This window comes from Balaenoptera ricei, chromosome 9, assembly GCF_028023285.1.
Source record: "Balaenoptera ricei isolate mBalRic1 chromosome 9, mBalRic1.hap2, whole genome shotgun sequence".
NCBI lineage: Eukaryota > Metazoa > Chordata > Mammalia > Artiodactyla > Balaenopteridae > Balaenoptera > Balaenoptera ricei.
The window spans coordinates 25006238-25033508 of record NC_082647.1 but is presented as its reverse complement, the minus strand read 5'-3'; the positions used below and the strand labels follow the sequence as shown (position 1 = coordinate 25033508).

Here is a 27271-nt window from a genome sequence, read left to right as displayed (position 1 = left end):
TTTCAAGCCTTATGCATACCGTCTGTGGCCAGTCAGCCCAGCCAGGATAAGGACAGGGCAGTTCTGTGATTGCCACACCACTGAGCTTCTCAATGTGGGCTCTGCGGACCACCCATTCCATATCACCTAAAGTCCTTGCTAAAAATAAAGGTTTCTGGGTCCAATTATCCACCACTCCTCCAGACCCTACCGAAATAGAATCTCTCACGAGAGGGGCCCAGAAATCTGCACTGTTAATAAGAACATCAAGGTAATTCTTTCTTACACACCCTCAAGTAGAGAGCCTCCACCTCCTAGCTTCACTCTGTTCTCCAGAAAAAAGAAAACAAAATGCTAACAACAATGGCGGCTAGCATTTATTGAGCGAGTATTCTGCGCCACGATCTGTAGCAGGCTTCTCTGGCTGACTTCTTTTCTTGCCCCAACAATGTTAAATAACTCATTCAAGTTCATAACACAGTCAGTGGGGGGAGTCAGGATTTGAGATCATGTTTCTCTGACCCCAGAGTCTATGTTCCCAGCTGCTGACTAGACCGCAGCAGGATATAGAGCTTAAGGGCTGCAGCCTCAGCCTCTGCCTCGGTGAGTTCAAATCCCAGCTGTACCATTTCCTAGCTGTGTACCATGGGCAAGTTCTTTAGCCTCAGTTTCCCCATTTCTAAGGTGGGACTAATAAGCCTTCCTGCCTCCTAACGTGGTTGGTTGTGAAGAATAATTGAGCTGATTCACGTAGTGTTTAGAAGGGAACCCAGCACATCGCAAGCACTCAGTAAGCGCTAGCCATTACGATCCAGCCTCCCCTTTCTCCCGCCTTCAGGCTCCTCGGTGGCTGTCACTGGTCCCTAAGGAGGTCTCTGGCAAGCATGAGAAGACAGATCTGAAGAAAATTTATCCCCTCTGCTGGAAAACAGCCCATAGCACATGCTCTACCAACAGTGGGTCAGTAATGTGGTCTTCGGAGATAAAGGACTGCACGTTATTTGAACTCAAATGTTCAAAGGGCATCAACTCCTTTCTACACAGAACACTTTCAGCCCTGCTGCTGCTTTTTCTTTCATGCTTCCTAATGGTTCTGTCTGTCATTATGAACCTTTCAGTTCTGCTTCAACAAAGCACAAAGGGATTCCATCCTTTAATCCTCAAAATAGTTTGTCTTTATAGTTCGGCAGGTAAGAGAAGGTTGCAGCAGTAACTCCGGAAACCCGGCTCTCATTATGTCAAGAATGGCAATGTGTTGCTGCATCAAAGCATGCGTGATAACAAATGCTTTCAGGCGGTGAGAACTGCTCTCTATAACCTGCCTTCCAAGTGCCCTCTTGACACGGAAGAACTTTTCTGACTACCATCAATCATCCTTAGTAGTGAATGGTGCTACCTGTCCGGGTGACATCTCAGCCAAGGAAGGAAGCTTCATCCTTAGAATGTCAGCTACTGCAAGACTGAAAGTACAGTGAAGTCCAGTGAAGGCTTTTCTTCTTCCATGGCAAAAATTATTCCGTAAGTCATGTTATTACTAAATCTCCTAAGGAGGTACTTGAAATTATTCATTTTTCTTTCTAAATGAAACTATTTTTACAATCATGCATAGAATTTTAAATAAGCCACTATTTATGACCACACATATTTCAAGAGCCCAGAGAAAGGAGAGTCAGCAGAAAAAGTAGCATTGCCACACTATCCTCATGCAGATCCAGTGATGTGTCTGCGAGCTTCCACGTCCATCCCAAAAGCTCCACCCAGAGGAGATGAGGCATGTGAGGTGCACAAGGCACAAGCCGCGCAGACCATGGATCTGCTGACCACGCAGCAAATTTTCTCCTCCTTTGGAAAAGCCAATCCGCTAAGCAACACCCAAACATGGCAGGACCCGCACAAACAGGCAGCTCACCCCTGGACAGGATACCTTTTGCTGTACCAAGCTGAGACCTTCCTCCCTCTGAAGGGGACTGAAGCTTTCTCATATGCAGAATGCTTTAAACAAAATGGGGAAAAGACACTGGTCCCATAAGAATCTGGTCTTTTTATCAGTAAATTAATCAAGCTTGAAAACTTCTCAGAAACATCCAACTCCAGACAGTAAATGCTTGGCTCAAGCTTTCTTCCATAACCTGCTGTGAAGCCAGTTGATTTGACCTGAGATCCAACTCTACAGTGATTATGTTTTCTAACCTGGGAGGGTGTCCAGTATGAGCTAAAGTTTGCGTGGTAAAAGCTTTGTAATCAAAAGACCTGCATGAGGGGACACGGGTTCGAGCCCTGGTCTGGGAAGATCCCACATGCCGCGGAGCAGCTGGGCCCGTGAGCCACAATTACTGAGCCTGCGCGTCTGGAGCCTGTGCTCCGCAACAAGAGAGGCCGCGATAGTGAGAGGCCCGTGCACCGCGATGAAGAGTGGCCCCCGCTTGCCACAACTAGAGAAAGCCCTCGCACAGAAACGAAGACCCAACACAGCCATAAATAAATAAATAAAATTTTTTTTAAAAAAGACCTGCATGAAAGAAGGGACCTCGTCAGAAGTTTATTTTGATGGACGGTGACCTATAATTTTCTGAAACACCAAACAAGTTTCAGGGACCAACACTGAATCTATTTCAACAAGAGCAGCTGAGCAAAATATGACGCATGTCCTGTAACAACAAAATGTTCTCATTAGAAACCTCCATCCTAGAGAAGGAAACTGTCTGAATTAGAAGTTTTTTCTGCACAAACCAGTTACAAAGTTCAGAAGTGTTTCTTGTGCTTTAATACTCAGTTTTTAACTTTGTAAACCACATCCAAGAGACTTGGCACTTCTGCATTACTATGTTTAATTTTTTTTCTATTTTGGTTAAAAGGACCATAGAAAAAAGATTTTTCTGGCATTCTTGTTCACTTGGTTACATTTGTATAAAGTTCTGATTGCCAGTTGCTCAGATAACAAGTGACAAGGCAGAATTCTTTAAAGCATTAAAGTTCCTTAAATCTAAGGCTAAATCTTGAATACATTATTGAATTCTTTAATATCCTGCTGGCTAGCAGATTGACAGCTGCACATTTGGCATGCTTTGTATTTTGTTTTTTGTTTTTGGAGGGGTTTTTGGACCTTATTTTTCATTGCAGATTTACTTGGCAATGGACAGTAAATTTTGTAAACTTGCATCAAGTTTATGAATAAAGAACCATTTAAAAATTTTTTTAATTGTTTAAATTAGAATTATAAGGAGGAACTTCACTATCCTGAGAGCCCGAGGACCAACACGACTGAGGCTTCACTCTGTCCTCCAACTTCACCTGCTCCAAATGCTCCCTGGAGCTGTCCAGTTTCTGCACATGAAACATATGAAAATACAGAAACATCTGCCTCTTCCCCTGACCAGGGCACAAACTGCAATAATGAGTCAAAGAATTATTGCAAAATATTATGAATAATGCAATCATATTACAAAAAGGGCTCTTATGAGATGGATGGAATTAAAACCAAGAAAAAGGTTTACAGAATTGAAGGAACTGAAGTCCAGATGCTGAACACATTTATCCAAACTTCTAACTAGAGTAGATTCCCACCGCAACCACTTAGACAAGGAGCAAAGACCCTTGGTACCTCCTAGAATCTTCTTTCTAGACTAAGTCCCTGATGTGGACCTTCTTGCTGTCCCCTTGGTCACCAAGCCATGCAGCCATTCTGCCCCAGCCCTAGGCCTATGTGGGTCTAATTCTAGTCCTCAGCCCCCAAGGGAAGGAAGCCTCTGGGCTTCAGGCCACATGACGATAACCTCGCAGTTGCCTTCTTTGCTCTTGTTGGAGGTCTCTGTGGGCCATAGGCCAGGAAGCCCAGGTCTTACTAGACCCAGCGTTCTCAATCAACTCACCTGAGTCAATCAGGCCTTAAGTGTCCATCTGTGCCAATCTTTTTTTTTTTTTTTTTTGCATGGAAGGCAGAGAGATTGAATGACTTGCTCAAGGTCACAGCAAATTAGCCAGGCCTTCTGTTACCCAAGCCAATGGTTTTCACTTGGTGTCACTGATGAAGCCTGGGGCTATAAACCCTGTTGAGCCCTGCTCGTGTTCCCAGGGATCCCTATTCTAGCTGCTGACAATGCTACTCCTAACATCACACCTATAAACTTCTCCAGAGAACTGGCCTTGGGTGATAGAGCCACCTTGACCAAAGGTGCCTGGGAATTATCCCTAACTTAGGGCTAGGCTGTCCCTAGCTAAGGACTGATTGGTACAAGGATACAAAATCCCCACTTCCTTGCCTCGAGACAAAACAGACTCTAATTCAGTGGATACTACAGAGCACCCCATGGGATCAGGCTGACACTAGGCTTCACCTGAAACTACACTCTTTCTCCTGAGGATGCTCTTTAATAAATCACTTGCATAAGCATCCCCATCTACATCTAGGGAACTTGACGCTGTGCTTCTCCACGAGTGTTCCAAGCTGGCATCCTGGTTCAGACCCCACAATGGTCCAAAGGCCTCCATGGACTGTCTTTAACCAGATCCCATCAACATGAAATCCAGTGCTCAGATAGCCAGGAAGAGCCCCCTTGTCCCTTTCAGCTTAGAAGTCCACCCTTCCCCAGGGAAAAGCACCAAGCCCCTCCTTCCTGCCATCTTAGATCTCACCTGACTTGTAAACAGAAGCTGAAAGACATATTCTGAAGTCAGTAAACAATCAAGCTGAAGTTATCAGCAGCAGAACATTGCCTAAAATACAATCAATGACTCATTCTTCTGGTTCTCTCTAGGGAGCAGAGAAGCCTCCCCCAAGGTCCCTTTACTTGCTTCCTGCAGGGTGAAATCTTTAAACAGAGAATGGGGGTCTCATCACAGCATTAACAAGCTACCCATTGCTCCTGAAATGACTCTACTCCACTTCCTTAGAACGCGGAGCAAGCACAGTGATTCCTCTTAACTGATGCTCTCATCCGGACGCAGTATTTGGGATGGGAAGACATCATTTCTGGGGCTTCTTATTTAACTATGACTTGTTTAGAAAAAAAAAGCATCCTCACTGAATTCGGACTTGTTTCTTTCCTGGCAAAGGTCAGATTATTGACAAAATATCTGGAGACTTTATAACCTTCTTTGTAACAATAATAGCTGTTCTTTTACAGCACCTAGTATGTCCCAGGCACCAGAAATATGCCACTTCTAATCCTCATAACAGGTAGGGAAAATGAGGCTCAGGGAAACTAAATAATATGTCAATGTTATGTAACAATTACATGGTAGAAACAGGATTTGAACCCAGGTTCAGCTAACCACAGCACATGTGATGGGGCCATCTCACCAAACTGTGCTTGCCATTGCTCCAATATCTGAGGCTGGTTCTACCCTGCAGTAATGCCTGTTCCAAGCTAAGCTTCCTATCGAATTATTGGATGTTCTTGAAACTGTACCACATTCTCTGATATTGAGAAAGTGAAGCAATATAAACTGGTGTGGATAAAGATGAGGTGACTGGTGTGGATAAAGATGAGGATCAAAGGGGGCTCTGACAGGAAGATGCAGTAAATATACTCTTCCCTCTTCCTCCCGTAAGTATAACTAAAAACGGGGACATTATATCTAAAACAAACACAAGACTCCAAAAGGTAAAGAGAAGTCAAGAAAGTTAAGGACCTCAGGACCCAAGGAATGACATGGTGGTGAGTTCCTAGATGTTCTTTTTTCTTCATATATTCCAGACTAGATACTGGAGAAGCCAGCAACCTGGAAATGCCAACAGGCAGAGACAAAAATAAAGAACTCCTGTCTCTAACCCAAGAGCCAAGAAAGGGGCAGCCTAGTCCCTTTCAGATAGAAAACTTTTAGATAATAATCACTCTACTCCAGCTTAATACTACAGGAAAAACCTGCAGCCCCACCGCCACCCCACCAGCAAAGGCCTAGAAAGGAGCATAGACCGAGCACAGACTACCGAGGATGATGTCAGAGACGCCTGAGTGAGGAGACTGGACTTCCATCTCCTCCAGGTGCAATCCCAGCTGAGGAGCTGTCAGGGGAGCCTAGGGGAGATTCAGGGCTTTACCACCCACACTCAGCAGTAACCATCCCCAGGAGTTTCAGAGGGCTGTAGCTTCAATGAGCAATTACTTTCTTGAAACAAATGAAAAATTGGAACGATTTGACAAAGAAGTAGGAATTCTCAGCAAAGGGAAGATAGAAAGAAGAACCAAATGGAAATTTTGGAACTAAAATATACCATAACTGAAACTAAAAAAAAAAAAAAAAGCCCTCACTAGATGGGCTCAACAGCAAAATGGAGCAGATAGAGGAAAGAATCCATAAATTTGAGGATAGAAAAATAGAAATTACCCAATCTAAAAAACAGAAAGTAGACTGAAAAAAATGAGCAGAGCCTCAGAGACCTGTGGGATTATAATGAAAGATCTGAAATATAGGTCATCTGGCTCCCAGGAGAGGGAAAAGAGGATGGGCCCAAAAAAGTATTTGAAGAAATAATGGCTGAAAACTTCCCAAACTCGGCACAGGACAAATTCAAGAATTTCAGTGAACACCAAACAGGGCAAACCAAAGAAATTCATATCAAGACACATCATGGTCACACTTCTGAAAACTAAAAACAAAGACAAAAAAAAGTAGCCAGAGAGAAATGATGCATTAACTATAAGGGAAAAACAATTTGAATAATACAGGACTTGTAACAAGAAATCAAGGAGGCCAGGAGGAAGTGGCCCAACATTTTTCAAGTGCTAAAAGATAAAACTGTCAACCCAGGACTCTATATCCAGAGAAAATATTCTTCAGAGATGACACTCTCAGCAGAAGGAAAACTAAGACAATCTGTTCTCAGCAGACCTACCCTGAAAGAATGGCTAAAGGAAGCTCTCTAAACAGAAAGGAAAAGATAAAAGAAGGAGTCTTGGGACACCGGGAAGGAAGAAAGAACAGACAGAGCAAAAACATGGGTAAAATACAACAGACTTGACTGCTCTTTTGTTTTCTAAATTTAGTTTATGATTAAAGCAAAAATCATAGCACTGTCTATTGTGGTTTTCAAGGTATGCAGAGGAAATATTTAAAACAATCATAAAAGGAGGAGGGGAAAGGGAGGTAAGTTTCTACATTTCAGTGGAACTGGTAAAATGTCAGCACTAGGAGACTGTGATAAATCATCTGTATATAAATGTAATACACAGAACAACCAATAAAAAAAGCTACATAAAGAGATAAACTCTAAAACACAACAGATAGGACTTCCCTGGTGGCGCAGTGGTTAAGAATCTGCCTGCCAATGCAGCGGACACGGGTTCGAGCCCTGCTCCAGGAAGATCCCACATGCCATGGAGCAACTAAGCCCGTGGGCCACAGCTACTGAGCCTACGCTCTCGAGTCTGTGAGCCACAGCTACTGAGCCTGTGTGCCACAACTACTGAAGCCTGTGAGCCCAGAGCCTGTGCTCCACAACAAGAGAAGCCACTTCAATGAGAAGCCCGTGCACCACAACGAAGAGTAGCCCCCACTCGCCGCAACTAGAGAAAGCCCGTGCGCAGCAACGAAGACCCAACACAGCCGAAAATAAAAATAAATTAATTAATTTTTTAAAAAACCACACAACCGATAAATCAAAATGGAATTCTATAAAATGTTCAAGCAGCCCACAGGGAAGCAGGAAGAGGGCAAAGGAGAGGCTGAGGAGGAGGGAGTGGGGGTGGGTGGAGGCATCTCCACCTCCTATGCCAGGGTTACTCCCGAGCTAACTAGACCCTTTTCATGGGGGAGAGCAGTCTCCCTGCTGCTCAGGGGTGTACCTTTGGGGCAGGGCCAAGGGGAGGAACCCCCCGGGCAATTCCACAGAGCTTTGCCTCAGGAATTACAGTGGGCTGGGGATGTTCGTACTGACGATCATGGAAGGCCCTTGTCAAAGCCATCAGGCTGACCTGCCAGCACACCCAAAGGGGCTCCTTGCCCCGGGTTGGGTCTCTGCTAACCTTCAGCACAGTGGAGGCCCCCTCCAGGGGGAGTATGGTATATTTACATGCCAATTACAAAAGCCAAAAGCCCCACTCTGCAACCTATACTACTGGAAAAAATTAATTCAGGTGGCTTTGATGAAGGTTGGATGCAGCTTGGACACAGGAAAGAATCAAGTGTGTGATATGTGGAGCCACGCCCCAAATGCTTAAAGAAATGAGCTGAGTTCAGAATCAGGCAGCCTTGGTAAACTCTCCCTACCAGATATAAAGACCTATTTTCACAGGCATCTTCAGTCTTAGATATACTGAAAAGAAAATGAATCCTGAGTTCCAGTGTAGTTCAACCTCCCTTTAATTGTATTAGAGGCAGGACTCCTGAATCCTTCCAGGCAGGTGGGGAGCCCCCAGTGTTACAGTAAACCATTTCATAGGACCTGCCGGCCCTGTGTCTCTTAGAAGAATGCTTCTGAAAACCTTCCATTACAGTTGTTTATGATTTTTAAGCTTTAAAAACAGAAAAATGTACAAATATCCTGGGGACGATATTTGTACATTTCATGTCATTCATTATTCCAAATGTAATTTTAATCAGTTCAACAGAAAAGTATCTTAACATCCTCAATGATGGCACCGGTAATTTTAAATATTAAAATCCACATTAGGAAAAAAAGGGGCTCTGATTCATTCTCTCCTTCCAAATAAGCACAATCAGCTTGGCACACACCTCCAATCTTCCTTTCTCCTCTCCCCTCCTCTTTCTTTCCTTCTGCCTTTTCTCTTTCCTCTTGCTCTTCTCCCTTAGGAGGTAGGTAACAAAGAGCCGGGTTGTAGGGTCAGAGTCGAAGTTGACCCCAAAAAATCTAATTATTCCTTCTCCTTCCACAAACTCAGAAACCTAAGGCTTTTTACAAGAGTAGTAGTTCCATTTTTCCCAAAAAAATCTCTGCTCTTTATGTTTGCCCTGTCTTTAGCGAACTCTAATAGATTTTTCTATTGAGTTGTGGTCTGTATCCCAGTTTCCTAAAAGATGTATTTGCAGACAATACCAGGTAGATTGCCTTGAGTTTCTGGATACAATCTTCCTTTCACCGAAAGGCAAACAGCTCAAGGAAGGCTCTCCTGCACCTACATCCTCCTTTGACTTCCCAAGAGCCGGCCTGGCAACTTGGAAAATTCGGGAAGGTTGCTGAAAATTCAGAAACAGGGTTTCACGGCTTTTTAAATACTGTTAAATTTGAAATCAATGCCTCAAGTTAATTTGGCTCTTTCCGCCTTGAGCTGATTAGTGAACACTAAATTTCATGCTAACGCTCCCAAGCCATTTGCCTGCAATGCGGGAGTCACTTTCCAAATTCCGCTGATTGCAGTAAAAATATATACGGTCACATCATCTCTTGACCGTGGTTCTACGGTATTTCTCACTGGCTTGCGCTCCTCATACAGGTGGTCTGGTGTTTACTGTATTAGACCATCATGCTCCAACTTCCCATTGGCACATGAAGCAAGTGGTTTTCTAAAGTAGTCCTGGAATCCATTACCATGGAAACAAAAGGTACAAAGAGCTATTTTTATCTCATAGGAAAACCTACAGGAACTCTAAAAAGATCAAAAGTGTTTTCAAAGCAAAGGTATGTAGGGCTAAATCCATTCTAGCTTGGGTTAAAAAAGCCTTGGGGTGAAATAACAAGGCAGGTTAACAGAGGAAAAATGAGGGTGGTAGGATGACAGCAAACACACAGCAGCTGGGAGGCTCTGCAGCTGGACAACCGGTGGACACGTGGGGCTGCTCACCAAGTCTACCCACCAAAAGTGGCTTTAAAAACCCAACTCTCTTCCTCTGCCAAGGTACACGAAATAGGATTAGAACTCTGGTCTCTCCCCACGTATGTGAAAATGAATCGTCTGCTTTTCTGACATTGATAATATCATACAAACTTTGGTCCCAACATCTCCACCCGACCATTCTAGACTAGACTCAGTGGAAATGAGGACTAAAGGAAGGAACCTTAACACAAATATGTTCATAGTATCATCTCTACATTTGATCTAGAAACTAATCCCGTGTGTTGAGGAAACACTGTCATGGGTCATATTTTAGTTTGGGAAAGGAGTAGGTACAAACCACATGTATTTGTTTTAGTGTCTCTGTGTTTTCCTGAGGTCCAAGTAGTTTCACCACATCCTGCCATTAACTTCAAAGAATAATTTTGGGTGTGTTAGTCCTTCCATGGAAAACTTCCTGATACATAAACTGCTCTGGCCATCTGTAATAATACAAATTCTTCCCATCCAGCCTCCTCCTCGAAAAACATCTGGTGCAGTAGGAAGCTCCCATCCACAGTGCTGAAGGAGAACACGTTTCCTAACATTTCCCAGGAGCAGGAAAGGCACACGGGGTCATGGCGGTCAGACTCCATTCTTGCATCCAGGCCACTGCCCACTGAGGATGTGCTGGGTCAGGCCACCTGCCATTCTGGCCACTTCCACTCTGAGAGTATGAGGCTTAGAGAGTTGAAGTCCTCTATGTTAACTTCCCTGCTCAAAGGCAATCTTTTAGAATGGCAAGGAAAAACGAATTCCACTTAGAGTAGGGTTAAACTAACAGCAGGAGTATATTCAGGGGAAGGAAACCATTACAGAAAGGATTTGAAATCATACTGTATGAAAGACTGTGCAAAGCAGTGGTTGAAAGCATGAGCTTTTGCATCTGTCAGACCAAGGTTTGACTATGGCTTGGCCACTTGCTTTCTAAGTTATCTAAGGAAGCTTAGGTAAGCCTCATTTCCTCATCTGAAAACCATACTTATCTGATGGAATTGTACCGGGGATCAAATAAGATCAGGCATGCTAAGTGTTTAGCACAGTGCCTGGCATATAAGAAGCTCTCAATAAATGTTAGCTCTTATGCTGTTACTGTCAGGAGCAGATAAAACAGTAGAAACTTTTAGCCTGGAGAACTCAAGACTCAGGACAACCAGGACCTTCAAACATTTGAAGAACTGTCCCATAAAAAAAGAGATGCATCAGAAGACAGGAGCAGGGCCAATGGGTAGAAGTGATTGACCATGACCTCTGTTCCTACCTTGAGCATCAGGATTGCCTCACTGTCCAAATGACTGGGTGGGCTTCCTCATCCCTTATGAAATTAAAGCCATTCCTAAAACTGCTCAAGGGGGAAGAAGATTTCAGGTCAGAATAGAGAAAGAAAAAAGAATGCCATTACAAAATGGAGTGGGCCAGTTTGTGAGATTATTAGCATCAAGTCTTTAAATGCATCAAGTCAGGATGCATTCTTTTCGTACCTCTCTGTGCCAAGGACCATGCCAGGTACTCTCAGAGACATAAAGATGAGTAAGACATGTTTCCTGCCCTCAAGAGCATTATACTCTAGAGGGAGGTTGAGTGGAGATGTATGTTTAACACAATTAAGTGGTACAAAAGGCAGCACTGAATCACTAAGTATTAAGGAGCTTAATAGATGAGATTCTGCTTTGGATGAAAGGCTTTAATAGAAGATCTCAAAAATGCCTTCCATCCCTGAGGTTCCACAAGGCCAAGTATTAGGGGAACTAGGGAAAACAACCGTAAAATAATAAATAAATTATTCTGTGCCAAGCTTCCTAAAACATTTTTAAAATGTTTATTAGTGGATACGATATCTTAAAATGGTGTTAAGTCTTCTACTGAATTTAACTGAGTTATATAAAACAAAGTACAATGCAAAACTGTGTACTTTTCCTTCATAAGATCAATTTTCTAACCGGGCATAGCTTTTTAAGAGTAATTCTCATCATGTAGACGTGATCAGCATTATTTATAGGTTTTACATTTCTTTCACTTCAAATCCTAAACTTGTACCACTTTACTAGAATGAAATATTGATGCTATTAAACACCATGAAATGTTTTAAATAAGATGTTAAAATAATATTTATTCATCAACCTTGGACTACTATAGTATTTTAGATCACTGATTTAACAACTAAATTTCTTCTTATCACATTCTATGCCTAACACTGATCAGGAGAGGTTGAAATTTAACTGTAATTACAGTCCAAAAAGACAGGTTTTCATTTTAGTTCCTCATATTTCGGAGAAACACTTAAGGGTAAATACAAGTTTGAAGCTTAAAATCCTGATTCTCCCAGCATGTGCTTAAACTCACCCTGCTTCACATGCAGACCCTCGGCCCGGCACTGCTCTCAGGACCGTGTTGGCTCAGATCAGCATGGAGGTGACAGATGGGGCATTCAGTTAAGGAGTGGTGCTGGGTTATCTTATTTTTGTTAGAGAAGGAAACTGTGGGAAAAATATTCTCCACTTAATCTATTTTACTTTCAGCAAGGTGTTACCTGTAAATATTGTTACACACACGCAAAACTCACTAGGTACTTTAGCTGTATGCATATAAATGAAACGAAGTAATCCAAACTAAAAAATGGAATTTCCGGTATCTTTTCTCCTCAGGCAGAGGGGAAAAAAATATCCAAGGATTTAAAATTCCATCCCAGTGGTTTCAAAGACAACAAAACATGTCCCATCGAGCTCCCATTTAAATCGGTGGGGTAACAAGAGTAGAAATTACAAGTTAAAGTACCACAGCATGAAGAAGAAAAATAAGCAGTTATGCCATTTTCAATACAGAACCTAGGGCTTCCCTGGTGGTGCAGTGGTTGAGAATCCGCCTGCCAATGCAGGGGACACGGGTTCGAGCCCTGGTCTGGGAGGATCCCACATGCCGCGGAGCAACTGGGCCCGTGAGCCACAGCTGCTAAGCCTGCGCGTCTGGAGCCTGTGCTCCTCAACAAGAGAGGCCGCGACAGTGAGAGGCCCGCGCACCGCGATGAAGAGTGGCCCCCACTTGCCACAACTGGAGAAAGCCCTTGCACAGAAACGAAGACCCAACATGGCCAAAAATAAAAAATAAAAAAATACAGAACCTATTTCCAAGTCACTCAAAATGCTTTACACTTAGAATATTGTAAATTCTCCAAATTTTTTTACCTTACTGAGATCTATGACCACTTTGTGAAACGGAGAAAGTGCAGATATGATTACTCCCAGTTTACTCAAGGGTCAAGAAGACAGCAAGGAGAAGCTGTGACCCTCTCGAGAACAGTGACTTTCCTTATTGGATTGAGGCAAATAAAATCGATTCACTGATAATGCATTTAATTTCTCTCTCAGCAATTAATTGTGTATCTATGCTTAATGAGAATAGAATAAACAGTCAAGATAGGCATGTGGCAGATGAAAAAAATTTTTTTTTGATCTTAAGCTACGTGGATTTCCAAAGGGCAAAAATGGGGGCTGGGGGTAGGAATTCTCCGGGGTCCACTAGCTCCTTGCTTGAATCGCACAGCAATTCACTTCCTGTAACTACTCCTTCCCCGAAAGAGAGGGCTTAGATTTCTGCCCTCTGGATGCTCAGTACCCACTTGCTTGGATTTTAACTGAGGTCCTGACTTTCGCATTCAGTGGGAGCTGGGGACATAACCCTCCAACCCTCCCCATTTTCAGTCCTCCTAGAAGACTCTTAAAGGGGCCCTTTGAAGTTTTGCCATAGCAGAGAGACGCTAAGCAGAAGAAATAAGGTTTCCACTTACTTCCATCTTCACGGAGCTGAAGGCATCAGGTCAAAGGTTCTGGGATTCCCCACACCTGGAAGAGCCCTCCTCCTCGCCTGGCCTCTGGTTTATACACTCCTACCCATCCCTCTAGGCCCAGGCCAATCCCACATTACCTCCGGTAGGCCCAGGCCAATCCCACATTACCACCGGTAGCCCGACTCATAGCTGCAGCTTCCTCAGGTGAAGTCGGCCTCTCTTCTAAACCCTGGCACCATGTCACAGCCTTATCACATTGTTTTATACTGTTCGTTGTTACTGTATACGTGTTAGTGATTTCTCCCCAACGAGATTCTAAGCGATGTAAAAGCTTTGAATCTTCTATTTCTTTCTTAGTTATCCCCAGGAGTGTCAAACACCATATACTTCCAGGATGCTGAATAAACCCAAACACCTGCTGGGGATTGGCTATTACCTAGCTCACCTGTTAAGTTAAAGAACGAGAATAAGTGGGTAATATATTGGTATTTCTTCACCGTATTCTGCTTGTGTTGGTGGGGAAAAAAAGAGCTTTCACACTTACTGAGTTTAAAGAACAATACCAAGAACTATTCAGCAAGTAACACTCTGATAGGATTCTGTCCTTCCTGCAAAGATGGCAGAATTCTGCACTGCAAAAATACCACTTCTCCGTGGTCATTTTTAAGTCTTTTGTCATTTACAGACAGTTCTGGGTGTACTCTGATGCTTTTGCAAATATGTTCCTATAAAAGGGTTTCATCAGCAAGGTATTCATGGAAAAGACTCTGACAAGTACAGGTTTCTGGTAACTGACTGTACTGCTGAACTGAATGAATAAGCATTTTCATAACTCTAATGGAAAACTGATGAACACATAAAAGTGCTAACAAAAGATCAAGATGAAAAAAAAATTAATTACATGCGACTGAGTGAACTGATGAGGATGATTATAATTTTTGTGACTTTCTGTTTGAATAAAAAAAAAAAAAATACCACTTCTCTTTCCCTGAGGAGTCTTTTCACATTTCAGTAAACTATCCATGTTTGATTAAAATGAAAATGTACCAGACCATAATTGATATGTTTGACTGAATTATTTATATTTTCAACAGGTGGAACATGAGAGGTACTAACTAGTGTTAGTCAAAGTTTTATATATTTAGTCCCACTATTTTTCTGGTTGTCCAAAAATGAATGTGACTTCTAGAGAAAGTACTTCTGAATCTTTTTAGTGCTTCCATTTCTGACATTTGTATCAGAAGGTGATAGGTATAAGTATTATGTAGTCCATAAAAGTATTCCCTCAAAAAAAGGATAGTGTTCTTTGCCCACACTGGGCCTATGTTTCCATCTGTGTTGGATCATTGTACCAAACATGGCAAAGAAAGGGAATTCCACTAACAAAAGATCAAGATGAAAAAAAAAAATTAATTACATGGGACTGAGTGAACTGATGAGGATGATTATAATTTTTGTGACTTTCTGTTTGAATAAAAAAAAAAAATCCCACAGGGACTCAGAGGCAAAAAATATACAAATCAATTTTCACTGCAAAGTAAAGGAGCTGTTACAGTGGAGGATTACTGGACTGAATGTCAATATTATGACATAGCACGAGTGTGTTTCGTGTTTGGTAATTGCAGTCATTGTTGGTTTTGTTGTGGTCATCCATTTACAATGCTTGCTGTCAGTCTATTTATCTCTTGTAAAAATAAAATACAGCGTGTGTGTGTGTGAAAAAAAAAAAAAGAAGGGAATTCCAACCCAAAAGACAGACTTAAAGACTGCCTGCAGCCTTGAGGTTAGTCAGCCACTCGTCCTCAACCACGGCTCCATCTCTTATACCATCAAACCAGGGGTACTGGGAAAGAGTCCAAAGGAGCCAGAATTTGTTGTTGTTTTCTTTTTTTTTCACAACTGAAACCTAGTGGCACTTTTGTTTGGGTGCTGATATAACCTTAAAATTTAGCACAGCTTGTCTTTGGGTCATCCAGTCTTTCCCTTGGCTGTTTGTTCATTAAACAGAACTGACTCTTACCACCTAAGACATGGATTTGGAAAGAAGAGCAGCCCACTGCTTCCTTAGCTCAACTGGTTGGAGCATGAGGTTGGTGAGGTCCCAGTCTCATGTTTGGCCTTCAGGCAAACGAGACAGCTGAGCTCCATGCCAGAGCCTATTTGGACCTATTGATTGCATTGTTTCTTGGTCAGCGACAGCATCTTTAATGCTAACCTGCCATTGTTCACAAAACAAGGCAAGTCAGTATGGATGCTTGAGTATTGAAGTAGAGGTCTAACTCAAGGTGAATATCCTACTAACGGTGGACATCAACATCTCCCTCCTCACTGTCATCATCAGAACTATGTATCAGGGAACCTACTTAGGACTTCACGCACTTTATCTTATCTTCATTTAAAACCTTATGAAGGGGGCTTCCCTGGTGGCACAGTGGTTAAGAATCTGCCTGCCAATGCAGAGGACATGGGTTCGAGCCCTGGTCTGGGAAGATCCCACATGCCGCAGAGCAACTAAGCCCGTGAGCCACAACTACTGAGCCTGCGCGTGTAGAGCCTGTGCTCCACAACAAGAGAAGCCACGGCAATGAGAAGCCTGCGCACCGCGATGAAGAGTAGCCCCCGCTCGCCGCAACTAGAGAAAGCCTGCGCACAGAAACGAAGACCCAACACAGCCAAAAATAAATTAATTAATTAATTAATTTTAAAAAAAAAAACCTTATGAAGGAGGTACTATCATTATGTACTCTTCAGATGTAAGAAAGCTAATGTTTAGATCACTTTGCTGTACACCTGAAACTAACACAACATTGTAAATCAACTATACTCCAATAAAATTTTTTTTAATTTAAACACACACACACACACACAAAAGAAAGCTAAGATTTAGAGAGATTAACTAGTGTACTTAAGGTAATCTAGCTAATAAGTGTTACATCAGAATTTGAACCCAGGAAGTCTGACTACAAAGCCTGACCTATTTCATATAATTCACATTAATCTGTTTTACTCAAAAGAATATCAAGCACCACTAGATAAGTATATTACAATAATCTATAATTTGAAAAGACAGCTCCTGAGGATAAATATCTATAGGACACAAATATCTCTACAACAAATCTACATAGGAATGATATGCCATTTGTTCTCTAAACAATATAAATGCAAACATTCTCAGAGCTGAGATGATAAATCACTTTGAGAACTCTACTACATAGAATTGTCACAATGTTAAATACTTAAATTTAAAATGTAAGAAATAGCACAAACACTAATAAAAGTTAGAATTCACTCTCGATTCATGTAAAGGGAAGCAAGGGTGAGCTGGAGCAAGAATACATTACCATCCTCACATCCCAAGGGAGCCCAGGGTGGCACTTCGTGACTTCAAAGGTGGGCCTAACCAGTAGATCTGGGGCTATACTGTACCAAGGAACCCAGCCTCCCCAAGCACAGAGGGAGCCTGGGAGAGTCTTGGAAGGAGACAAATGGCCAACATTGAAAACACATGCCTATCAGCTTGCTGGGCCAAATGAAATAAAGCAGCAGAGATTGGCCTCATTCTGGAAACAGATAAAGGTGGCTTTGGACAATGCTATACCTGGACCCCTTCCCACCCCACCAGCCTGGTGCTCATTATGTATTTAAAATACATAAAGATTACATGTATATTTTTATGTTATTAACAGTGCTTACAGATAGAGAAAGTCCCTTATTACAGCTGAAAGAGATATCTCTGTCTTTTGCCAGAGAATGTGTTCTACCAATTAAATGGGTAAATAGGCCCCTTTTCCCCACTGTGGGTAAAGAAGGGCCTCTTGTGACCCTCTATTGATTAAGACTGCTGTGGAATGTTATTTGCAATCTCATTGCATAATGGAAATCAGGAGGTAGCTGTCATGGTTTCTGAAGACAAACGGCTGGTAGCTGAGACAAATCACAGCCTCTTTCGTCACTTACTGTTCTCAATTCCCTGTCAATGTGTATCTTACAGTCCAGGTTTCTTAAATCGGTCTGCTCCACCGTCACAGGTAATAAAAATGAGGAAAAGTGATCATCTGAGTGACCCTGCCTTAGGAACCGTGTTCAAGTGACCATTCTGCTGATCATTACTCCTGAGCCACACATTATTTAATAAGGAACACAACTTCCAAAAGAGCACACAATTAAAAATAGATCCATACAGCAGCTGCTGTGATTATGACCAATAAGAACAGAAATTCAACCAGGCATGAATCAAAAGAAAAGAGGCCGCTGCCAGACAGAACATTGTTCAACCTCATTTTTGTCTTGTGTACTTTGACTTGCTAAGTCAGCCAGCAGGCGATTTGCACGGAGCGGAGTTTCTCAAAGTGTGGTCTGCGAAACGGCAGCGCCAGCATCACCTGGTTACCGTTAGCAATGCCAGGTCTCAGACCCCAACCCAGACTTACTGACTCAGAAGCTGTGCCGGTGGGGGTGGGGTGGGGACTCAGCTTCCATGCTTCACAAAGCCTCTGGGTGATTTGGACGCATGCTAGAGTTTGAGAGCTACTGGGCAGGAGCCAGGGGCAGCCCTCGGTGCTAAGTCTTCCCCCAGAAAGTACAACCGTTGGTTGTAAAAAGCTATCTTCTGAAGAGTCTGGGAAGAAACCAGTCCTGAAACCAAATAAAACCACTGCCATCTTCAATTTTGCTGGAAACTAAAACTTCTCTTTAAAAAAAATCAAGTCTTTAAATTTTTAAAAAAAACTAATCACTGCAATCTTCAGGGTGAATGAATAGAAAGAAGAGCACAGAACTTTTCTTATGCGAATTTATTTGTTTATTTATCTACATACACCCTGACTTGCTCTCAAAAGGTTTTCGGACAACTTAAGCAAAAAATGTATAGCACTGTCACAAGCCATTCTCTTGGAAAGACTCCTCACTACTTTCAAAACAACCTCATTATTATTTATTTATTTATTTTAATTGGATCAAATATCGTTTAAATTCTATAGTGCTTTACGACTTTCGAAAGTTTCACACACATGATTTCATATAATCCCATAATAACCCTTTTTTCCCCTACCCCTTTATTGCCCCTCCCCTCTTCCCTCTCCTCACTCATAGCCGCTACTTAAAACAACCGTATTATTTAAAACACTCAAAAGATAGGCATTATTCACTACGTAACGTCTTAAGAGGTCTTCAGTTTTCACTGTAGGATGTCAGACCTTTCAAGGCTCGGAAAAGGGAAAGTAAGAGATATTTAATTTAAATTGACCAAGTTTAAAATCTGCTCCACCCAACAAGTCACGATGCTCCTTTAATGGTCTGAGCACATGACCACTACACTGGTTCTAAGTTACTGCATGTCATAAAGAGTCACTGCCTGTGAGGTGGGCCTGTATCATGTGAGCCTGCCTTATAGCAAGGTGTTTTTGGTAATTCATTAATTCTGCCCCTTTGTTGGTCCAAGAAGGGGCTCTATGAGACCAAAATTCACTCTAGAGCTAATAGTGCTTGGAATGCCTCTAGCATTGTTTTCACTTTTTTTTCAAATGATAAATGACCTTAAGAAATCAAAGTCAAGTAACCTATCAGTAAGGGATTTATTAAATAAATGATGCTCTATTCATATAATTAAAAACCAAGTAGCTAAAGTTTTATAGTTCTCAGCCCTGGACAAATAACAGAATCATCTAATGATCATTTAAAATATACCAATGCCAGGGCTCCACCCCAGTTTCATTGGTCTTGGGTAGGGTTTGGGCTTTTTTAAAACCTATCCAGGTGATGGCAACAGGCAACCAGGGTTGAGAATTACTGAGGTGAATCTATATTAGCCAACAAGGAAATCTCTCCTAGCCATGTTGTTATATGAAAAAGAAAGCCAAAAGACATATCTATTAATAAAATTCTGTGTGTGTATGTGACTTCACTAATAGATATGTGTTCGGATGTGGTCTCTTTCCATTTTACACTATTTACTTATTCATTGCTTAGACTTTTCAAAGTGAGAATGTGCTCGTGTCTTTTACTTATTTAATTTTTAATTTTAAAAATCTGTTTAGAGAAAATGTGAATTGGTAGGAAAATGAGGCAGCACATGAAAATATAGGAACTCCCAGAATATACCACCTCTCCTTTCTCCCCTTCTCCTTCCTTCTGTTCCTTTTTGTCAATGAGTACAAAAGTAAAATATACAAAATCCCATTTCTGTTCTATCTACCCAACACCTACTATTTCCAATGTCTGGGATTGGGGTGAGGGAGGTGGAAGAGGTGGAAGGGGTAGAGAGATATGGTTCATTCATTCATTTATTCAGCAAACGTTTATTGGGTTCCCAGATAGGTCCATACTAGGAGCTGGAAATAACAGCAACAAACAAGATACATATGCCCTCATGGTTATCATGGATATCATCCTGCCCTCGTGGAGCTTTGTTACATGTAACAAAGAAACTTAATGTAGTAGAGAAAAGTAAGAAAAGACTTCCCGAAGTGGAGGTAGACCTTCATCTTGGGAGAAATAGCAGCCACTACAACTTTAAGAGGAGTGGGGACTTCCCTGGTGGCGCAGTGGTTAAGAATCCGCCTGCCAATGCAGGAACACGGGTTCGATCGCTGGTCCGGGAAGACCCCACATGCCACGGAGCAACTTAACCCGTGCACCATAACTACTGAGCCTGCGCACCTAGAGCCCGTGCTCCACAAGAAGAGAGGCCACCGCAATGAGAAGCCTGTGCACAGCAACGAAGAGTAGCCCCCGCTCACTGCAACTGCAGAAAGCCCACGCGCAGCAATGAAGACCCAACGCAGACAAAAATAAATAAATAAATAAATTACTTAAAAGAAAAAAAGTGCATCCTTTAAAAAAAAAAAAAAGAGGAGTGGCATGACCACGTCTGCATATTTATGTGTCTCTATGGCTTCGAGTTGTGTCAGTGACCGTGGGCAGTGCCCATTCCCCCTCCACCCCAACTTAAGGCCACTAAGAGAGAACATCCAGCATCTCTCATCCGAGGTGAATAGGCTCTTTACAGAACTAAATTAGAGCTCGCTACAGGAGCAAAGGATTGACTAAAGGAATCTGTCTTTCAATTTTCCATTATCTGTTTGCCATCAAATAAGATTAAACAAGAAATGTTACCTCCTGCTGAGTTTATTGATTGGGCTCATTTTTCTGCCCATCTAACTAGATGAGCCTGAATACGGCAGATATACCTGTTCAGAGTTTACGTTAAGAAAGCCTACTGTATGCAATAAATAACTCGCAAAATGCTTGGCTTTATGGGAGTGGTTACTGCAACTAGTAGAGTCTCTTGGGAGAAAATATATCTTTGTAAACATAGCAGGGTAGGCGAGCACATCCAGGGTAATGGGATACTTCACTGTACTTCATTTACTTAACATGAAGGTCAATTTTAGCCACTTATAACCAGGACACTTCTGCATGGTGAGAAATTATCTAGAAGTAATTCTAGATACTTATAGAATAATCCACATGTGGATTTCTATTTGATTGCTTTGGGAAGTATACACTACAGACTATCTAACCCCCATCCTTCAAGAGTTGAAAATTAACTCTCTAGGTAAAGTTCACCAGAAAAACATAAGAAAGAGAAATTATATCTGACACTATCCTTTTCTAACCCCAATGCATCTATGTGGACATCAATATGTGTTACCTCCTAGTATCAATGTGCTATTTTTAACTTAGAATGTTCAATCTTTGCTAAAAGTAAGACATATGATTAGTGTTTTGAGGAACAGATTTGCTCTAATTTAAAAGAGAGGGGTGGAAATGTTCTAGAAAGGGGAAAAAATCTGAGCTCTTTATAAAACATATGCAAATTCCTCGAAACTGCTTTATAAAACAAATTTAAATTATGGGCTTCCCAGTCAACATTTCCAAAAGGCCCTCTCATTCTTTTTTAATTCTTTTCAAACTAAGCAGACTCCATCCGAGAGCTGGACCCCTCTTTTCTTTGGTCTCTCTGCAACACAGGAGCCCCTGAAATGGCATATTAACCTTCCTGTAGGTTGGAGCAGTTCTGGGCTTTCTGGGTTTGCTACTCTGCAGTTATGGGTCACATTATCCTAATCGATCCTACTATTATCTAAAACCATTAACTTGGTATAGGGATTAAACAGTCACCTAGGTGACCACTCTGCCGCCATGTTAACCCATATATGACACGTGTGTGTGTACGTGTGTGTGTGTGTCAAGGCTGTGTGTAGTGCTTCTAAAAAGTTCATATCGAATGGATAAAGAAGGTGTGGCACATATATACAATGGAATATTACTCAGCCATAAAAAGGGACGAAACTGAGTTATTTGAAGTGAGGTGGATGGAGTTAGAGTCTGTCATACAGAGTGAAGTAAGTCAGAAAGAGAAAAACAAATACCGTATGCTAACACATATATATGGAATCTAAAAAAAGAAAAAAAAAAAAGGTCAGAAGAACCTAGGGGCAAGACAGGAATAAAGACACAGACCTACTAGAGAATGGACTTGAGGATAAGGGGAGAGGGAAGGGTAAGCAGGGACAAAGTGAGAGAGTGGCATGGACATATATACACTACCAAACATAAAATTGATAGCTAGTGGGAAGCAGCCGCATAGCACAGGGAGATCAGCTCGGTGCTTTGTGACCACCTAGAGGGGTGGGATAGGGAGGGTGGGAGGGAGGGAGATGCAAGAGGGAAGAGATATGGGGACATATGTATATGTATAACTGATTCACTTTGTTATAAAGCAGAAACTAACACACCATGGTAAAGCAATTATACTCCAATAAAGATGTTAAAAAAAAAAAAAAAGTTCAGATCATTGAAGTCTTGTTCCATGACTCTCAAACTTGTTTTCACTCCCAACACACCTGAGAAATGTGAGACACTTCAATCAGTAAAAACGGTTCTAGGGAGGGGGTTGGGAGGCACACACTCACTCACTGTGTCCTCACATGAAAAGCCTCTGAGGTAGTTTTGATAGCCTACACCCCCCCACCCCAGGGCATGAGGAGAGAGGGCGTGAGCCCCGCCCACACTCAGGGTTGACAATCACTGGTTTAGTATGGCATTCAGTGCCCCAAGGGGCAAGGCCACAGGCCAGCTTCCGCCCCACACCCACCCCCCAATGAAGCCTGGCTCCACCCCGTGCCCAATTCTCCGCTGAAGTTAAAGGGCTGATTTTACCATTTGCCCCTGAGCTTTGATAGGAGGAGAAACAAAGATAGGGCAACATTCCTTCCCTCTAGAGACGAGCAGGACCAGCTATACTCCACAGCAGAGGAGTTGCCCCCCACCCCGACAAGGTGCAGGATCTGGGGGGCTAAATGAACCTCCCCCCAATGCCTGAATCCCCTTGACAAAGACAAATCATTTCATTGAACCACAGTTAGCGATCCCACGGAAAACAGAATCCTCCTCTGACTTAAACACAGACATGTTATATGCAGATGACTGATAACACATGCATAGCTCCTTTCCTGAAACGAGGCTTCGATTAGGAGAATGGAGAGGGAGACGAGGCCAGGAGACGGTGCCGCAGGAGGGCCAGACTGAAGGAAGAGGAAGATGGGCATGCCTGGAGGACTTTGTCTCCTTCACAATGTAGCCCAGGCAGATAACACATGGCTTTACCAGGATTGTCCAGAAAAAGGGAACTGGGACCTTTGGAGATTACTTCTGATTTCAGCCCAAATATTTTCTATACAATTTTAAAAAGATTCCAGCTACATTATAAAAACCCCAATTAATGCTTATTGTTGAAAAGGACAATAAGTAAATTCATTAATCAAGACCTTGGTCAAATTTAATTGTATGTGTTTTTCCAAGCCAAGATGCTCGACCTTCTGTGATTCCATTAATCCAGGAATAAATGGCACTATACTGATATCCAGGCATCTTTTTCGATACTATGGGTCATATGCTGTCCTGGAGGGGCCCAAGCGCCATAAAACTGTCCTAAATGTTTAATTTTATTCAGTTCGTAGCATTTGTTTAATCAAATTATTATCTTTCAAAATGGAACTGTAAGCCAATCCCCAAAGCATTAATTTGCTGATCATTCCTTTGATAACTATTCTAATATTTCATGTCAGTCCTAGCATATGTGTTTAAACAGAATATATATTCACACATAAAGTGAAATATTTTCTATTCCAAGAGTGACCATCACCATTTCATAATTAATATCAGTGTGGAGTGCTGGCTGGAGGTCTCGTATGAATCGTCAAAGTAAATTAAAATAGCACAACAACGATTAAGTTGTAATTATCAATTCACAGTCATGTGGTTCCAGGTTCAGCTGGAAGATGGGCTGATCACTTACATCTTCTCACTTACTTGTAAAAGACAGATTTTTCAAGCCCCGCTTATTTGGTTAATAAATATATCTGCTTCCATATATTAAATGCTCACTCCGGGCCAGCACACTGGTCTTAGTCATGACATCTACCATAACCAACATCTTCTCCTGGCTAAAAGTCACCCAGTCCCTATGCTTTGGTAAAGGGTGGCAGCCCCTTCATGTGCAGACCACGGTCTCAAGAATTGACCTACAGCACTGGACTCTGCCCAGAGTCAATGGCATTGTAATTCTCCCACCTGATCAAATAAGGTCCCTCCAGAGTTACCCAAGAATTGGCCAGTCAGTGAGAGAAGAACAAAGCAGAGAGAAGCCGGGTCTAGAATGCATAAAAACAAAACCTACCCTTCAGTTGGCCCGATGTCCCCTTTGGCAGCCCAAGCAGACAAAGGACATGGTCAGGTCCTGGTGGAATCCTTCACCTGCATTATCTCATTAAATCATCCAACAACCTAACACAATGTTAACATCCCCATTTTACAGATAAGCTGATTCTGTAGCAAAATTAATGTAAACAAGTTTTGAAAACCTCAACTGAGCAATTATCGCCTCCACCCCACTCCTCAAATCCTTGCCCACTTTTGGCACCAGACTCCAGGAAAGAGACAGGATTCACGGGAGTTACGATGGGATTGATGGGAACCAGAATTAGTGTATAAGGGGAGAGTAACAGGAGGGAGATGATCCTCACGAAAGTTTCCCCTTCCCTAAAAGTGGGTGTTGATGAGTTAAGAACAGAAAAGAGATGCTTTGGAGCATCGGGGGAGGGAGATCAAGTCAGAGGGGAGAAGAGAACTGGGAAACTGGCTGGAGCTGGACATCACCCCAGAGCCGAAAATGCCATGCGGCTCAGAATCAGGATGCTGGGAGAAATCCAAGATCCCAGGATGCTGGGGTAAACCTGGAGCTTCTGGTTCTGCATCTTGCCTCCAGGCAAGGGGTCAATTAGCCCAAGAGAAATTACTAACAACTTTCCAGTTTCCCTTGAAAGTTTTCAGAGATGGACAATTACAGCACCCTTGGCTGCCTATTTTAATCTTGCGTCCTCCTCCTTGCCAAGGGGCTCTTCCTAACGTCTGGCTCAAATATCTCAGGCATTCCCTGACGCCTGTGTGTGACTCCTCAGTACTCCTTAGACACAGAGAGCTTCTGCTCAGCCGCATCCTCATTTGAGAAAATTTCATCCATCTGAAAATAGTCACTAAGGGGCCTCTTACCATTCTCTCCTCCAAACTTAGGGAATTCATACAGAAGCTGGGTGGATGTTACAGACATGAACCAGACTAGATGGTCCCCCAAGACAGCTTCCAAAGCAGAAAGCTTTTGATTCGAACCCTTCTATGTTCTGAAGTAAGTTTTCCATCACTTTGTTCATTTTTGTCACTATATCTGTCATCTGTCCAACTTCTCCATATTCTTTTAATATTTTTAAATCTAATATGCACAGAAACAGCTTCTCACAATATTAAACGAAGACTCATTAATTCAGAGTAAGCTGGAAAAGTCATGTCCCACTGAGTAAAAAATCAGCGTGAAAAGTATTTTCAATTTTTAAAATTATGTCTATTACAAATGACTACATAACGGATGTTAATAAATAAAATGAGAAAGTTAATGAAAGATGAATTACAATAACTTTATGTTTATGGGACTTTATGCTTTCAAAATATTGTCCCATGTGTTGTTTTATTTTGCCAATTTTATTCAAAATGTAATCTATAGGTAATAGATCATCCAACCTAAACCAAAAAGTCTCGAATTACCCTGCTAAATCTGAACTTTTAATTCAATAAGAATTACATATAATTATTCTAAGTCTGCATCAGAGCGGTCTGAATTAATGAGGTTCTGCTCTATTGTAGCTATAATAAACTTGACAACTTTATGGCCATCTTCTAGCCCAGAGTGTCACTCCCATCTACCCATTAGTAATAAATACTGTTTCTCCACACAGGAACTTTTGTCATAACAGAGCATCCCACGTTAAAGAAATTTCACCAAGTAAATTATCTTAAATCTCAAATACCATAGAAATGTTTGATCTGATAAATGAGCTAAGAGTTCATCAGACCCTCGAAAAACACTTGCTTTGCTTTAAAATAAGCCTCAATAAACAGCATATCCCAAGGTACTGAGGACCCAACATGTCATAGAAATTATCACCTTTCTGTTTGTTCAGAAAAAAAAAAGTCACAATTAATCTAATTAATTCTTTTTAAAAATGGAACTAAATCAACTCTTGTAGAAACCTAGACACAAACCCCTCTCTTTGAGGAAACTGTGGCCCTGAGAGGCTCTACGAGCATCTTCACCACATTCAGTTTCCTCTTAAACCTGCAGTTGGAGTCAGGACAATTTATTGTCTTTCCACAATGGTCAGAATTGCCTAGTGCCTTTACTTACCTTAAAAAGTCTTAAAATGTTAGCCACCATGATGGACACGGAGCTCGCGGCAGCACCTATGACGCCAGAAATCTTGTCGGGCTTGGTGAAAATGGGTGGATCTCCATTAGCACACTTCACGTCAGAAGCATCTTTCTCTATCAAAGCCTGCACGAACGTTAGTGACTGCTCCAAAGCGTAGGTGTCCCTGGAGCAGGTGTCGAGGATCCGGACACCCACAGTGATATTGGAGAGGAGATCAGGGTCCTTATTAATCTGGTCAATTGCATAAAGCATGGCCTCCAATCTGTGGATCCCTTTTTCCTTCTTCAGCTCCCCACAAGGCACCCCTCTCTCTCCCTTTGCGTGGACAGGAAAGAGACCTCCCAAAATGATGTCCCCGTCCACTCGTATGGAATGGGCATACTCTTGGCTGTGAGTTCTTTGCATCATTGTGAGGATCCAGTAGAACTTGGCGGTCAGGAGGAAGAAACAAGGACAAGAGGCTGATCGCTTTCCCTCGAATACCATTTTCTCCACAGGTGGTGTTGCAATCCAAGACCCAAAGTTTATTCTTGCCACAAAAGAAGGGGGACCACCTGAGGCTGTACCTTCTGGAGGCTACCATCAGGGCCCATGGGGAAAAGGCTCTGTGGGTTTCAGCAGGTGTTCTTGATTTGAATGTCACAGTGAATTTCCATCAGACCCCAAGGTTCAATTTTATTTCCATATAAAGTCAACTTGCCTGGAATGATGCAAAAATTAGAGTAACAGCTGAGGTTCTGATGTTGGGATGAGGTCACCAATTCATGTCCTTGAAGTCAGCCCTGTAGCAGAATTATTCCTGGGAGGCCGGAAGGAAAAAAAGAAAGGGTTCAGTTCAAAGGGTCTACATTTTTCATATTTTAAGCCCCGTTTGCACCGACCTCTTTTTTATTGTTTAATTTTCCCTATTCAGTAAGAAACTAATTCTTTTTGTCCCCTTATGATTCTGAACACCTGGCTGCACTGCATCTAAAC

The 27271-nt window shown here is 42.1% G+C and overlaps 1 protein-coding gene across 2 annotated transcripts in view; it reads right to left on the bottom strand.

Moving 5' to 3' along the window:
* The window catches only part of GRM8 (glutamate metabotropic receptor 8), a 784383-nt gene extending 757601 nt beyond the window's left edge, over positions 1-26782 (bottom strand). For both annotated transcript variants that reach the window (XM_059932657.1, XM_059932658.1), the window contains exon 1: positions 26273-26782. In XM_059932657.1, the coding sequence (XP_059788640.1) occupies positions 26273-26782 (510 nt within the window). The remainder of the gene's footprint in view (positions 1-26272) is intronic.
* Between the last annotated feature and the right edge of the window lie 489 nt (positions 26783-27271).